Source organism: Podarcis raffonei, chromosome 6 (genome assembly GCF_027172205.1).
Source record: "Podarcis raffonei isolate rPodRaf1 chromosome 6, rPodRaf1.pri, whole genome shotgun sequence".
NCBI lineage: Eukaryota > Metazoa > Chordata > Lepidosauria > Squamata > Lacertidae > Podarcis > Podarcis raffonei.
In genome coordinates this window covers 2054967-2069117 of record NC_070607.1, presented here as the reverse complement: position 1 = coordinate 2069117, position 14151 = coordinate 2054967, and the positions used below count along the sequence as shown (strand labels likewise).

Here is a 14151-nt window from a genome sequence, read left to right as displayed (position 1 = left end):
GAATTGAATATCTTGTACATGTCCCAGAATCCTCTTCGATGGGCAGCAAGTTGTCAGCAGAGAAAGTGTTCCAAGAAGATGGAAAGTTTGAAAACTGCTGACTTCGGCTATTGCTTACCCAGGAGGATCTAGTTGCTGTCCTTCAAGTCATGAAAATAACATCAGCAAAGCCCAGTTAAGCTACCTGAATCAGAGAAGTTGCCTACATCAATTCCTGGTCCATAAACCCACTTTATTTCTTTTTAACTTAAGTTGTCTTTAATCACTTTTCTTGTGATGGATTCACCTAATGAATCCTCTCAGTGGAAGCCTTGCACAAGGACTCTTGCTTGCACAACAGTGCTTCTCCCCCTTGTGCCCCCTGCATCCCCTGAAATTAGCTCAAGGGGTGGTCAGGAGAACCCCCAGAACAGCATTCTTCTGTCTGGCAAAGTGGAATACTTGCGCAGACAGGACTGGAAGAGTTTGATGTTGAATTCCAGCCATTGTTGCTCACGTTGCAACATGTTCTGATGGTAAAAAATATCATTAAGGAAACACAAGTTGCACCCTGGGATTACTGAAGAAAGCACTGTTTGTGAAGACCTAAATGCTGAATTTTGTATTTGCTTTTGATTTCACTGAATCTTGGAGTAAACTGAATTTTATGCTCCTGTCCACATTCTGTGCTGTGTTCTTGTTTTTCCATCTGATTTGCAGTTCTGGCCTTTCCCTTTGATCAGCAGTTCAACAGCAGTGTGCTGTAATCTTCCATGGGTCTAAAAATTCACTCCTAGTTGCATTTTGTACACAAGTATGGTGGTGCAGAGACTGCTCATATAACTTCTCGTGTCTTTCATCACCTCCTGCACTCAGGCTGGATGAGCACCCAGGCAGCAACTGGAGCCCTCGGCTGAGCGGCAAAGAGTATCGCCAGTTAATTGGGAACCTGACAGCTCTTCGGATCAGAGCCACTTATGGAGACAGTGAGTTGGGCGTAGGATAGTGAAATCTGGGCTAAAGAATGGGTCATATACATTTCTTCTGATAATTTATTACTTTACTGTTTCTGTCTTCTCTTATAAACCCTACTTTATAGTTTTTTCCTCTCTGCAGGTAAATTGCATTTCTGTGAAGGATCAAAGGTAGCCGCTCGGGTGCGGGGGGCTGTCCTGCAGCCAGGGGTGGGGCAATCCACACGTGGGGGGGGCAAGCTTCTCCTGCACTTGGAGCCTCTCCGCCGCCTCCCCCTCAGCTGTAGGGCGGCTGAGGGAGAGGCAGTAGGCAGAGGCAAGTCTCATGCTGCCATTTCAGGCAGCGTGGAACCTGCAGGCACCTAAGCCACCACGTCACTCCTAAAAAGTTCCATGAGCCCATTTTTAAATTTTTTATTTTAAACTCATTTTGTCAACCCCCTTCAGTGATGACACCCAGGGTGGACCGCACCCTCCACACCCCCTTCCTCCGCCACTGCAAAGGGAGGGGGCAATAGAATATCTGATTCCAACACCCTCAGCAAACTACAGTTCCCAGGATGCTTTTCAGGAAGCACTGATGGATAGATTGATAAAAAACAAATGTACCATGGTAGCATAGATGTGCCCCACATCCGCTCCCAAATGTCAGCTCTGTTCTGATTTAGACATGATCCAGTTGAGATACTGGGATATGTGGTATTTTATTATGATGTGTTCTTGGGGATATTCACTATAATGTTCTTCCTTTTTTCTTTTTGCTCAGGCACAGGGTACCTCAGTAATGTCCTTTTGGATTCGGCGCAACCAACCTCTGGCACTCCAGCATCCTGGGTGGAGCAATGTGTCTGTCCAGTTGGCTACCAGGGGCAGTTCTGTGAGAAATGTGCCCCAGGGTACAAGAGAGAGGACCCTGCTGGACTCGGTGCTCTCAGCAACTGTGTGCTCTGCAACTGCCAGGGAGGAGGAATCTGTGACCCAGATACTGGTAGGATCAACCACAGTCAAAGAGCCTATTATTGTGGACAGATTGTTTATTTATTTGTTAGGGCAACAAGCAGACCTCTAATATAAAAACCAAGGAGCTCACTTAGGGCCATTTTACACGGTGATCCAGCTAGGGATCTTGTTCATGTGATGGCAGAATGGGCATGAGAAGCTCCCATTTCATGTACAAAGTAATGTTTTGCTGGGATGGCACATGTGGATATGCATGCAGTCATTCAGGATGTACGTAGTGCCTATGTTGTTGCTAACTCATGTGCACATGGGGAGGTGTGTGATGGATTGTGTTGCATAGGTAGGATCCTCAGGGGTCTAAGGCAAGGTGTGCAAAGAGCCTCAGGCAATGGGAAACACTCTAACCAGCTGCTCCTTTTCTCTTTCTGCCTCCATCCAGGAGAATGCTATTCTGGAGATGAAAGCAGTGCCACCTGCCCAACTGGTTTTTACAGCTTCCCCTGGAGCCCACAGAGCTGCCAGCCATGCCCGTGCCAAGGTGGCCAAGGCTGTTCGGTGCTGCCAGGGACACAGGAAGTCATTTGCAGTCATTGCCTTCCAGGAGCCGGAGGTAATGCCCATATTCGGATGGTTAACCAGACTGCATGTTCTTCTTTCTGAGGCCAGCTTTTCTTTCCCTAAGGAAGGACAGGAGCATAGCAAAAGCTGTGTTGTGTGCACTGTGTGTCCCAGGGCTAGACGTTCGTGACAGACACAGATTTGTGAACCTGAATCTCCACCACTCGTGCAAAAATCTGCAGGGGTAAGATGGGATGTGGGAGAGGGGCATTTAACTCTTTCCTGCACTCCCCTTGTCCACCCAGCCCCTCCCCATCGGGATTCCCAGCTGCATGCTTGAAGAAAAGCGTTCAGCTGGGGCTGAGATTGCAGGGGGAGAGCTATGTGCAGGATAATCGTTAAGCTTCCTTTACCCCACCTCCCACCACTTCTTTCCTTCAAATTGCACTTCCCACCACCACTTTTTCAATATTCTGTGGAGACTTGGATTTCTAGGCCCAGGTCCTCGCTATGCCTGTGCTGTACCATTTCAGAGAACATGTAGGGCAGTCTTCCTCAACCTCGGCCCTCCAGATGTTTTTGGCCTACACCTCCCATGATCCCTAGCTAGCAGGACCAGTGGTCAGGGATGCTGGGAATTGTAGTCTCAAAACATCTGGAGGGCCAAGGTTGAGGAAGCCTGATGTAGGGGATCATGATCAAATGCACTGCAATAAAGAAAAATAATGGAGAACAGAGGGAAGAGTTTTTGCCAAAAAGGGGGTGGGAATGCACCCGTATACTATCCATTCACATATAAAACTAGCATTGAAAGGAGAAGACTAGATTATAACATTTGCCCTGACATCTGTTTTTCAGTGTGGAAGGAATGCTTTTGCATGTAGGCACATTAGCCATGTGAACTCACTATCTGTAGTCTCGGTGGTACAGCACCAACACAGGCAGACCTTGACTCAGGCAGGGAAAGAGAAGGACCATAATGAAATCCACATTCCCCACCTCCTGATTCTCATCAAATTTAGTCATTGTCAGTGGGCCTGAGCTCTAGGCAGCTAGACTGAAAATGAACCAGGATTTGCACCAGGGTACTGTAGTCAAGGGATAAAGTCAGAAGTCAGGCCCAGAGAGTTAGGGCTCCTCCAGACTGGTGCATTTTTGAATGTGACATCACATGGATGCAATAAAAGTACATACGAGGAAGCTTTGTACTGGAGCATCCACACATTATTCAACTTTATAAGTTGTTATGTGGTGCTTAATGTAACTGCATTATTGCTGCCTGGAGGGCCACTCTTGCATTATAGCACAACTAAACCAGGAGAAACCTCCCCCCCCCCGGTGCCATTTGTGGTACTTGCAACAATTTTTGTGGACAGTTCATGAGTGGATTGTGGAAATTAGGGGTGGAGCAGGACTGTCGGCACCCTGCGCTCAGGATTGCCAGCATCGTGATCAGAGGCAGTTCATGCATTGCTTGTTCAAGGCATCATTTGCTTGTCCTTCCTTCTTCCCTTTCTTCTCAGGCTCTCACTGTGAGTTTTGTACCGATGGCTATTTTGGCGATCCCTTGGGTCAGAACGGCCAGGCACGTCCCTGCCAACCATGCCAGTGTAGCAGTGCTGACCCAAATGCTTCTGGGATTTGCAACCACTTGACGGGAGAGTGCAAGTGCAAGGACGGATTCTTTGGAAATCCTTCATCCATCAACTCAGCAGAGAAATGCCGAGGTATACATCATCATCATCTCATGCAAGTCAGTGCTGGCTTCAAGGGCATCATTGTTACCAGCAATGCACACCCAAATAATTTTATAAGAATTTGACTAAACTGGGTTTGGAACAATCGGGGGAGTCAAAGGGCTGCTTACAAACCTTTCCCTTCCAGGGATAAAACGGCTCACACAAATCACTCCTACTGTCACATCCAAATGCCTTACCTGGGTGGGTAATGTAACTCTCTAACAAAGCTGTGACCTGCAGAGCTGCCTTTAGATCAGGGCGGGGACAGACTTTGTAATCTCTCATAATATGGTGCCCTGTGTGAGGTCAAAATTGGGCGCCCCAAAATGGATCCTCTCAATTATTAATCTTCCTAGTTTTGTGCCACCTCAGCTCAGCACCCTGTGCATGGGAACCATAGGCACTGCCCTAAATCCAGTGCTGATCAGGGATGCGGAGAATGTGATCTTTCAGATGCAGTTAGAATCCAACTCTCATCATTTCTGATCATTGACTGACTCCTGATGGGAACTGGAGTACAACAGCATCTGGAGGTTTCCAACTCCTGCTCTAGATGGTTGAAGTTCCTGCATCTGTTGGCAAGTCAGTCAAACACTCTGTTAGGGCAAGACACAGAAACTACTAATTCTATTGGGAGGTTGTAGCATGTGGCCTTGTTAGGTGAATCCCACCCTCTGACTCGATCCCACACTTTTCAAATTAATGTTTGAAAATATGAGAGATAATATGCATTTTGAGATACATTATGTTTATCCCCTCCTGACCTTATGCTTTTTCTTCCTCTACGCAGCTTGCAATTGCAATTCTGCGAGTTCTGAGCCATCACGGTGCCACAGTGATGGGAGCTGCATTTGCAAGCCAGGGTTTGAAGGGCGGAGCTGCGAACACATCCGTTGCCCAGCCTGCTACAACCAAGTGAAGACTCAGGTTGGCTTTTCCCTCTTGCACTTTCGTTACCAAAGATTATAGCTATCAATTGTGTACGAAATGTCCCTACCCAGCACCCTGCTCTCTGCTTTGTTAATTGGGTGCAGAACAACTAGGATTGTTAATGCAAAACCTCCCACTGGAGATGGGGGAGAAATTTAGTTTGGTTCACATTTTAATGTGAGCCTATCTAATTCCAAAACAATATGCAAACCAAAACAAAGCTATGCTTTGAAATTCGCACTGCTCCGAATTTCTCAATGCAGTTTTCCAACCAAAAATATACATTAGGGGAAGTGTGCATAAAACTGCATAATTAGTGAAAATAACTTTTAAAATGCATTAAATGGGGGGGGGGAGGCTTGCAAAATGTGTGATCTGCTGCCTGATTAATTGAGGGCATCTGGAATGAATTGTGACATGTTTTAATCTCACTAATTAATCTCAAAAAGTTTAGGAATAAGAAAAGAAAAATAAATAAAGCTCATTCTATTTTCTTCCTGGAGAATGGTCTGAAAGCACAAATGCTAAATGCCCTGAGACCTCTGGGTATAGAGCGGTATATAAATTAATTTAATCAATAAATATAAATATAAATTGTTTAGTCATTTAGTCATGTCCGACTCTTCGTGACCCCCTGGACCAGAGCATGCCAGGCACTCCTGTCTTCCAATGCCTCCTGCAGTTTGGTCAAACATAAATATAAATATATAAATAAGCCAACCAGCCAGCCAGCAAACAAGCAGGCCTGTCCCAGTAAACGTCTTGGATGGGATTCTCCTAGGAATTGCATGTAAATTATTTCAACCCTTTGGAGGATCAGCAGAGCACAAATGCAATAAAAAATATTTAAGACGACATCTAGGTAGTAACTTCTTTTAAATTATCATTATTATAACCTGATAACATTAAAATATTAATTATTTAGAACTGGAAGCTTCTTAGGCACCTGTTTTGAATCTTCCAGGCTGCATATTTTTGAAGAGTCTGGAGCTGCTGGCCAAGTCTTTGCATGCCTTGTATTCATGTCTTTCCGTTACTCGCTCACAGAGTTCTCCTACCTTGTTTCCAGGTAGACCAGTACCTCCAGCAACTGCAGGGCCTTGAAGTGCTGGTCTCTCAGGTTCTTACTGGTGGAGAGTCAAGAGATGACGCAGAGCTGGAGAGGAAAATGAGAGAGGCAGAGGAGATGCTCCAGCAAGTTCTGAGGGAGGCCCAGAGCTTACAAGGTTACTTGAAGTCTTTCGAGATCCCTTTGGAATGTGACATACCCTCCAACTTTTCTCTGATGGAAATAGGAACGTCCCATTCCATAATGATAATTTTATTGGGTTGCCCAGTCTGGGCAGCTTCCAACATATATAAAAATATAATAAAACATTAAACATAAAAAAACTTCCCTATACAGGGCTGCCTTCAGTTGGCTCGGGCGTGGGATAACTCCATACCCTCCAGCATTTCTCCAGTGAAAATAGGAACATCCTAAGGGAAAGTGGGACATTCCAGGATCAAATCGGAAACTGGGACGGCTTCTCTAAATCAGGGACGTCCCTGGAAAATAGGGAGACTTGGAGGGTCTGATGCAATTATAAGAGAACTGAGGAAGAAAAGTGGCTGAGTGCAGCCACAGAGGTTTAAATAGATGTTTATTTTCCCCCATTTGAATCAATGGGATTTGACAATGCTTAATTTTGGTTCAATCATGTCCACACACAAAAACATCAGTACAGTGGTACCTCTGGTTATGAACTTAATTCGTTCCGGAGGTCCATTCTTAACCTGAAACCATTCTTAACCTGAGGTACCACTAAATGGGGCCTCCCACTGTTGTTGCGCCGCCACCACGCAATTTCTGTTCTCATCCTGGGGCAAAGTTCTTAACCCGAGGTACTACTTCCAGGTTAGCGGAGTCTGTAACCCGAAGTGTTTGTAACCCGAAGTGTTTGTAACCTGAGGTACCACTGTATCTAGAAAAAGTTCTTAAAAGCAAAATGTTAACACACAACCCTCTTGAACACACAATATATGACAGCCTTATTTTTCTATCTCCTGGGACTTAATTTTTTTAGAAGGCAGAAAAAGGAGGACTGCCAGTGGTATAAAAGTGTTCTAAAATGTGATGATTTTGTGAATGTGTGTATTCCCCAGCCCTTTAAATTGGTGGTGCTAGGCTTTCAACCAGAGACCTCCTGCATTCAGAGCACATGCTATGCCACTGAGCTGTGTGCCCTGCCCACGGACTCTGCAACCAGTGCACTCCCTCTTCTTGTTTGTGAAGGCATGTACATATGTTAGTCACAATCCACACCCACCTGTAACTTATTGAGAAAGGCAGCATTTTGATGCATCCCCTCCCCCCCAAACCCCCAACTTTGATCCAATTTAAAAATGTTAGCCTTGTAAAGACATACCGTGTATACCAGTGGTATAGGCAGACAGCAGCTTGAAAACACATCCAGCCATACTGATGCATACAATGACTGGCTTGTGTGTGTTGCAGTGTAGCCGGGAGCGGGCTACTTTGCTGCGTCTTAAGCCAGTCATATGTACGCAGCCATGGTCTTTCCCCTCAATTCATGATTCATTTTCCATGTCTGTGATTTCATGTCAGTTTTCCATGTCTGTGTCCATTCTCTCCCCTGCTTCTGACTACTTAGTGTGGCAGAACTGAGAATATTCAGGTGAACTCTCCTCTTCTCAGTGGGGATCTCCCCCAGATTGTATGAATTGTTTCTCTGTTTGTCCACCACCAACCATGTGCCCATTTATGTTGCATTCTCCAGCCTAATGCAAACATTATCCTTTCTTCATGTCCAAGCTTCTGACAGGTCCTTGGGGAGCCGCCTGTCCAAGATGAAAGTTCAAGAGTCCGCCTACCGGACCCGGTTGGAGGAGATCACGGAGACTGCCAACAGGTTGCAGTCTTTGGGTGGTCAGTACCAGAACCAGGCAGAAAATGCCAGGAAGCTTGTTGTGAGAGCTCGCTTGGATTTGGAGCAGAGCAAGGCAAAGATGGGAAGCGTGGCAAGTATCTGCGTTCTGAAAAACTGTCTTGTGCATTATTGTCATTTGCTAGTAAAATGCCTAGCAAAGGGTGTGTGGTGCAATGTATCATATGTCTATGGGACACACTGCATACCCCTTTTGAATTCCTACCAGTGCTGCTCTGGCCTGCCCAATGCCAGGGGTTTGGAGACAGAGAGAAGAAATTACAGAGAATGAGTAAAAACACTTTGAGATGCACTGTTTTGTGACTGGTGGAGCTGAGAGGCTTTTAGCTCTCTGGTGGGCCCTGAGGGTGGAAAGCCTAAGAACCCATGGGCTATAGTGTAATTATAGTGTAATTATGCTGAGCTGTGGAACACAGCATAGGATCCTCTGCTTCTTGGAAGTACACATTGATATTTCTCTCCCCCCCATGCAGATTATTCCATCTTTAGACCTCCCTGGAGGGTCAAACCAATTTTTAATCCTGGCACAAGAAGCCATGAAGTTGGCAAACAGGTGAGTTGATAATAATCTTCACTAGGCTGCTCCTAACATACTTTCTGTCACTGGGCTTGGTGTTGAAAACATCAAGACCTAACATTTTTAAAAAGGAGCCGTAATTTTATAACAGTGAAGTGCAGATATGGTTACCAACTTGCCTTTGCCCTTAGACAAGGAAACTACTCCAATTTCCAGGGGTCTCCTGTGAAGGTAGTTTTAGCATCATTGTAGCTGCTAGTTCATTCCCATTGGTGATGGCTCTCGAATGCCAGACCTTGACTTTCTGATGGAAGTGGCATTGTTTTAACATATGTTAACCAGCAACTGCCAATTTCTGTGACCACAGCACACAAAGGACATGAGCCTGTTTCAGACATAAGAAAACAAACCACAGTTTCCCAGGTTATGTGTCACAGGAAATGGTGGTTTGTTTAAGACTGGAAGCAAAAGCTTGCAAGCATGAAAGAGAAGAAGGGGAGGGAAGAGGGAGTGTGCAAAGCCAAAGCTTCCTGTCGTTTACATAGTAGGAAACACAGGTAGCTGCAGTTGTGAAGAGGATTTGGGAAGCTGATTTCACACACACAACTCTGCCTGTGGGTCTTGGGATCCAAGCCCTTGGAACCCTGCTCCTGGGATTGAGCAGGCTATAAAAACTTGTCCAAGTAGCTAACTATAACGCTGTATCATGTTACTTAGGTTAGAGACAAGGTGGGGTGCTGGCTGTGAATCATCCTCTCCCCCCTTTCCCATATGTTCTCTTTTTGCCTTCTAGGCACATGCAGCTGGCAGATACTATTGAGCTAGCAGCCAGGGCAGCGGCAGAGGCCTCAGAGCAGGCACTGGGATTGCTGCAGTCATCTGCGAGTGGAGGAGACATCCTGGTGAACTCTGTGCCAGGGCTCCACAAAAAGTATGTCCAACTGTGCTGCTTTGAATGCTTTTTCAGTGCAGGGAATGTTCCCTTTCTCTTCCCGGTTGATTTCATGTCCCATCATCATTATTTCATGGTATTATTATCATGATTGCTAAAAGCATTTTGAAATAGGACTGGAGCTTTTCCTGGGATAAGGAAAACCCAGGCCATTTAATGTGGATAATAAGATTCCTGCACCTCTTTTAATTCTCCATGGTTCTCCAAAAAGGAGCGCATGAGAAAATCTGGATTGAGGGTGAAAGTTAATGGAGAATTAATAGTGGTACAGGAAGCTTACTCTTGACATTAAGTGACAGTATTGATGAGGGCTTAAGCATTTCCTAGTCCATTGTTCTCTGACTGGGGTGCAATTCTTACCATAAATTGACCATTGCTGTCAGTAACACATAAGGGACAAGAGGATTTAAATGACAAGCTTGGAAAGTCCCCAATTCCCGGCTTGATTAAGATCCAAAAGGGGAATCCCAACAGGAAAAATGCTTAGTAGATTAAGAAAAGCACTTACGTGAAAAGAATAGGCGAAACAAAGAAAACATTGAAGACAAGGAAGCGAGAGGTTAGTTAACGGGCTCCAAATCCTGTTTGGTGCATGTGATGCAGATGTAATGCAATTCCAAATTCAGAGCTGCTTACCACAATAATGGTTATCGCAAGGAGCAAAATATGTTTACTACCAGGATGCATGTCTTAAAATAAAGGCCCACAAGATTGCAGATGGAAGTTGGAGCCTGGCAACGTCTGCAAGGCCACATGTTCCCCACCCCTGACACAGAGACAGACTGCATCCCTCTGAGGGAGCCCTCTCATCATGATGATTGAGCTACCAGGTATCAGGCAGGTTGAGCATGAAGGATGCCTATCACTGTACATCTGCTGAGCCCACGTCCAACTCCCAAGCAGTCTTCTCCAAACTGGTGCCCTTTGGAGGGCATCAGGTTGGCCAAGACCTCCTGGCTGCCTCTGCTTGGTTGCTTTCACTTCTTTTTTTATGCATATATTTTATTTTGATTACATATTCCATATTACAAATACATATACATATTGCATATTCAAAAGAAAACTAGGGAAAAGAGAAAAAAAGAAAAACATAAAAAGCAAAATAAAAAACAAAAAACAAACATTTTCAGTTATACATCTTTACACCCTTTGGCTCGTCTCCCTGATTTGTAACTTGACTTCCCGCCTCCCTTAAACGGTTCCTAATAATTCATTACTTCTTGATGTCTGTTCAATTAATAAGTCTGTGGAGAGCATTCTAATTGCCAGTGGGATTTTAATCTACACTAAGCCAAGCGAAGCCCTGGGAACCTATTTTTTTCATGTACCGTACTTTTCTGTCTATAACACGCAGATTTTTTCTCCTAAAAAGTAAGGGGAAATGTCTGTGCGTGTTATTGAGCGAATGTGAGGTCCCTGGAGCCGACCCTCCCAAGCGCAGAGGAAAAATCAGACAAAAATCCAATCGCATGCGTCAGGGAGAAGGGAGGAGGGAGGAGGGAGCTCCGTGAGAGAGGAAGCTGCTGCTTTCCTGCATTCTGCCTCAGGGTCTTACTGCCCACTCTCTTCTGTTTTGGTTGCTGTTTGCTCAAACGGAACAAAGAGCAGGCAAATCCCCTCCCCTCCAGGCAAGCAGAGGGGAAAGGAAAGGATCTCCGTCCTCCGGTGGTGCTGCATCCAGGGAAGCATTTTAGGGAAAACATGGAGGTGGGAGAGAGAGGGGGCTGGCTTGGGTGTGTGTGTGGGGGGGAAACTTTTGTCTTCCTTTCCTCCCTCCCGTTAAATCCCTCCCCTGAATTCTTAGCCAGCTGCTTTTCCACACACCCCTCTCGTGCTCCTTGTCCCTTCTGTGTTTTTCCTTCCCTCCCCACCTAAAACATGGTTACAAAGCATGGATCCACATGGATCCTCAGGATCTTTGCATTGGGTCACCCCAAATTCACCATCAGATCACATAGCATGTCCATGGCTACAGCCTGCACCAAACAAATCACACACCCACTGTTGCCTGGGGCTGCAATGGTGCAAAAACGTGGTTACAAAGCATGGATTCACATGGATCCTCAGGATCTTTGCATTGGGTCACCCCAAATTCACCATCAGATCACATTACATGTCCATGGCTGCAGCCTGCACCAAACAAATCACGCACCCACTGTTGCCTGGGGCTGCAGTGGTGCAAAAACGTGGTTACAAAGCACAGATCCACAGGGATTCTCAGGATTTTTGCATTGGGCTACCCCAATGTGTCTGTGGCCACAGCATGAGGCACAAAAATGATACATCCACTGTTTCATTCAGAATTTTTTCCCCTTGTTTTACTCCTCTAAAAACGATGTGCGTGTTATGGTCAGGTGCGTGTTACAGAGCGAAAAATACGGTAATTTATGAAAACATTCATAGGTTGCTTTCACTTCCTGTTCACCTCCTCTGAGTGAGAAAACAGTGATAATTGTGAGGGACAGGGACCAGGAAAGAGAGGGCAGGTGAATGGGCAGGGGTAGCAACAGGTGAGGGGGTGCTTTTGGAGGCAGCTTGCCCAAGCCCCTCCTTGCCCCCACACACCTGGATCTGGTGAAAGGTGGCCGGGTGAGAGCAGGTTTTCCCTTCATCATAACTGATTCCCAGGCTCAGCACTGGCCTTTGTCTCTGTCAGAGTAAATGGCAGCTATTGACTTTTATGGGAGAATGTTCTGTAGTGTGGTTGGTGAAGCTATAAGAGAGAGATTAGAGTGCTTCTGGGGAGCCCAGCTTTAACTGGGACTCAAGTTCACTCTTTCCATATATGCCGTGTTCTGCCCAGAGTTCTGCTTCTTACAGATGCTGAAATGTGAGGGAATGTTATGGACAGGCTTTTATAGAAAGAATATGACCATGAGGCATGATTACGAGCTCCCCATGGAACATATTACTCGTTATTTTGAGTGAACTAAGGGTACTGTGTTCATTATCAACCTTTTATATGCTGTTAAGTTGAATATAGCAGGGTATTAGAACCCTCCTTTCTCAGGACAAGAAACTCCATGAAAATGTGATGGGAATTTTCAGAGTTGGCAAAAACTAACAAACTAGATCTAATCAAGTCAACCGAATAATTCATGTCACAGAAAACCGGGTGTTTAAGAGTGATGTTAAAACATGTCCCTTATTTTTATTATAATAACATATTATTTCATTTACTATACTTTTCATAATAATATATAATTATAGTAACACTTGCTATTTATATAGTGTGTTTTTAATATTCAAAGCTCCTCACAGACATATTTTTCGATAATTCTTTACAACAACTTTGCAAGGAGCTGAGGCATTTGAGGCCACTTTGTGAATTCATGACTGAGTTGAGATTTGAACCAAGTGATTTGTGCTGAATTATGATGAAGAATAAACTATCAGATGCAGAAAAGTCTCAAGTAGTATTTACAATGGACTAACCTTGCATTGCACAAGAGTCTCTCCTTCGAACAGTAAAAGAGATCATGGAGGTTCCCCTCTGGCTTAGTGGGGCTCTCAGAATTAGAAGACAGTCAATGACGGGCTCCTGTCCCCCATGTGTGTCAGGAAAGCAAATAAATGCACCCCACCCCCTTCCACCCTGCCCCCATTCTGTCCTTTTTGTGACGCATTAAGTGACATTTTGGGGTCACTTCCGGGTTCGGCGCATGCATGTTCACGGCTCTTTTGGATACACGTTAATCAGTCATTGCCTGCCCTGGTTTATGAGAATTACAACATGCTTGGATGTCTTGGCCACAAATAATCATGGTAGATAGGAGAGCCCAGAAGCAGAATCACTTCCCTTTCTTGGGCTGAATTCATACATTAACTTGGTGATGTGGTATACCCCTTGGAAAAAAGGAGTTTCACACTCCTAGGCTCAAAAGTTATCTTCCCATTTCAGATATGATGAGGTAAAGTTGCTCTCAAGCAAACTGGAGGCTGATGCTGGCAAAGCTGCATCTGATGCTGACAGGGTCTACCAGAGTAGTCAGATGGTGCTTGACTCTCTGGCTCGCTTACCAAAGGTCGACACAAGCTTCTTTCAGGTGAGGTGTGTGTGTGTGTGTGTGTGCGTGCGTGCATGTGCGCACACACTCTCTCTTTCAGCAACATGTGACCCTTCAGATGTTGGACTCCAACTCCCATCAGCCCCAGGCTGTGTGGCCAGTGATCAGGGATGATGGCAGTTGTAGTGCCAACAACCCTGGAAGGGCCACCAGTTCCCCATCCCTTATTTAGTCAACAGTTGTTTGCACTTCTTAGATATGGGTGGTCTTGCTAGAGGTGGAGAGAGGCTGCTTTTTGTGACAGCTGTGAAGGGCTCTGAACCAAGTGATGCTTTTCTCAGGAGGAAGCCGGTCAGCTCCGGACGAAAGCAGAGTCTTTAACTGGCTTAGCGGGAATGTACATTGCAGAATACAAGCAGCTCCAAGGCAACACGGAGCGTTGGGAGGAAGAGATCAAAGAGCTCTTGCAAAAAGGACAGAACGACAGACTGGTAAAGTACATCCATATTGGGTAAAGGGCTCTGGGATCCCTGAAATCTTTAATCCATTCCTAGCCATTTATGGGTTTCTAGGCAAGTGTTATGGGC

The 14151-nt window shown here is 45.4% G+C and overlaps 1 protein-coding gene across 1 annotated transcript in view; it reads left to right on the top strand.

Moving 5' to 3' along the window:
* Positions 1 to 14151, top strand: part of LAMC2 (laminin subunit gamma 2) — a 44167-nt gene that overhangs the window by 22923 nt on the left and 7093 nt on the right. Inside the window, exons 8-18 of the mRNA XM_053391105.1 lie at positions 856 to 965; positions 1720 to 1941; positions 2353 to 2523; positions 3995 to 4198; positions 5001 to 5137; positions 6210 to 6366; positions 7956 to 8161; positions 8562 to 8641; positions 9399 to 9536; positions 13459 to 13603; positions 13906 to 14055. Of these exons, the coding sequence (XP_053247080.1) occupies positions 856 to 965; positions 1720 to 1941; positions 2353 to 2523; positions 3995 to 4198; positions 5001 to 5137; positions 6210 to 6366; positions 7956 to 8161; positions 8562 to 8641; positions 9399 to 9536; positions 13459 to 13603; positions 13906 to 14055 (1720 nt within the window). The remainder of the gene's footprint in view (positions 1 to 855; positions 966 to 1719; positions 1942 to 2352; positions 2524 to 3994; positions 4199 to 5000; positions 5138 to 6209; positions 6367 to 7955; positions 8162 to 8561; positions 8642 to 9398; positions 9537 to 13458; positions 13604 to 13905; positions 14056 to 14151) is intronic.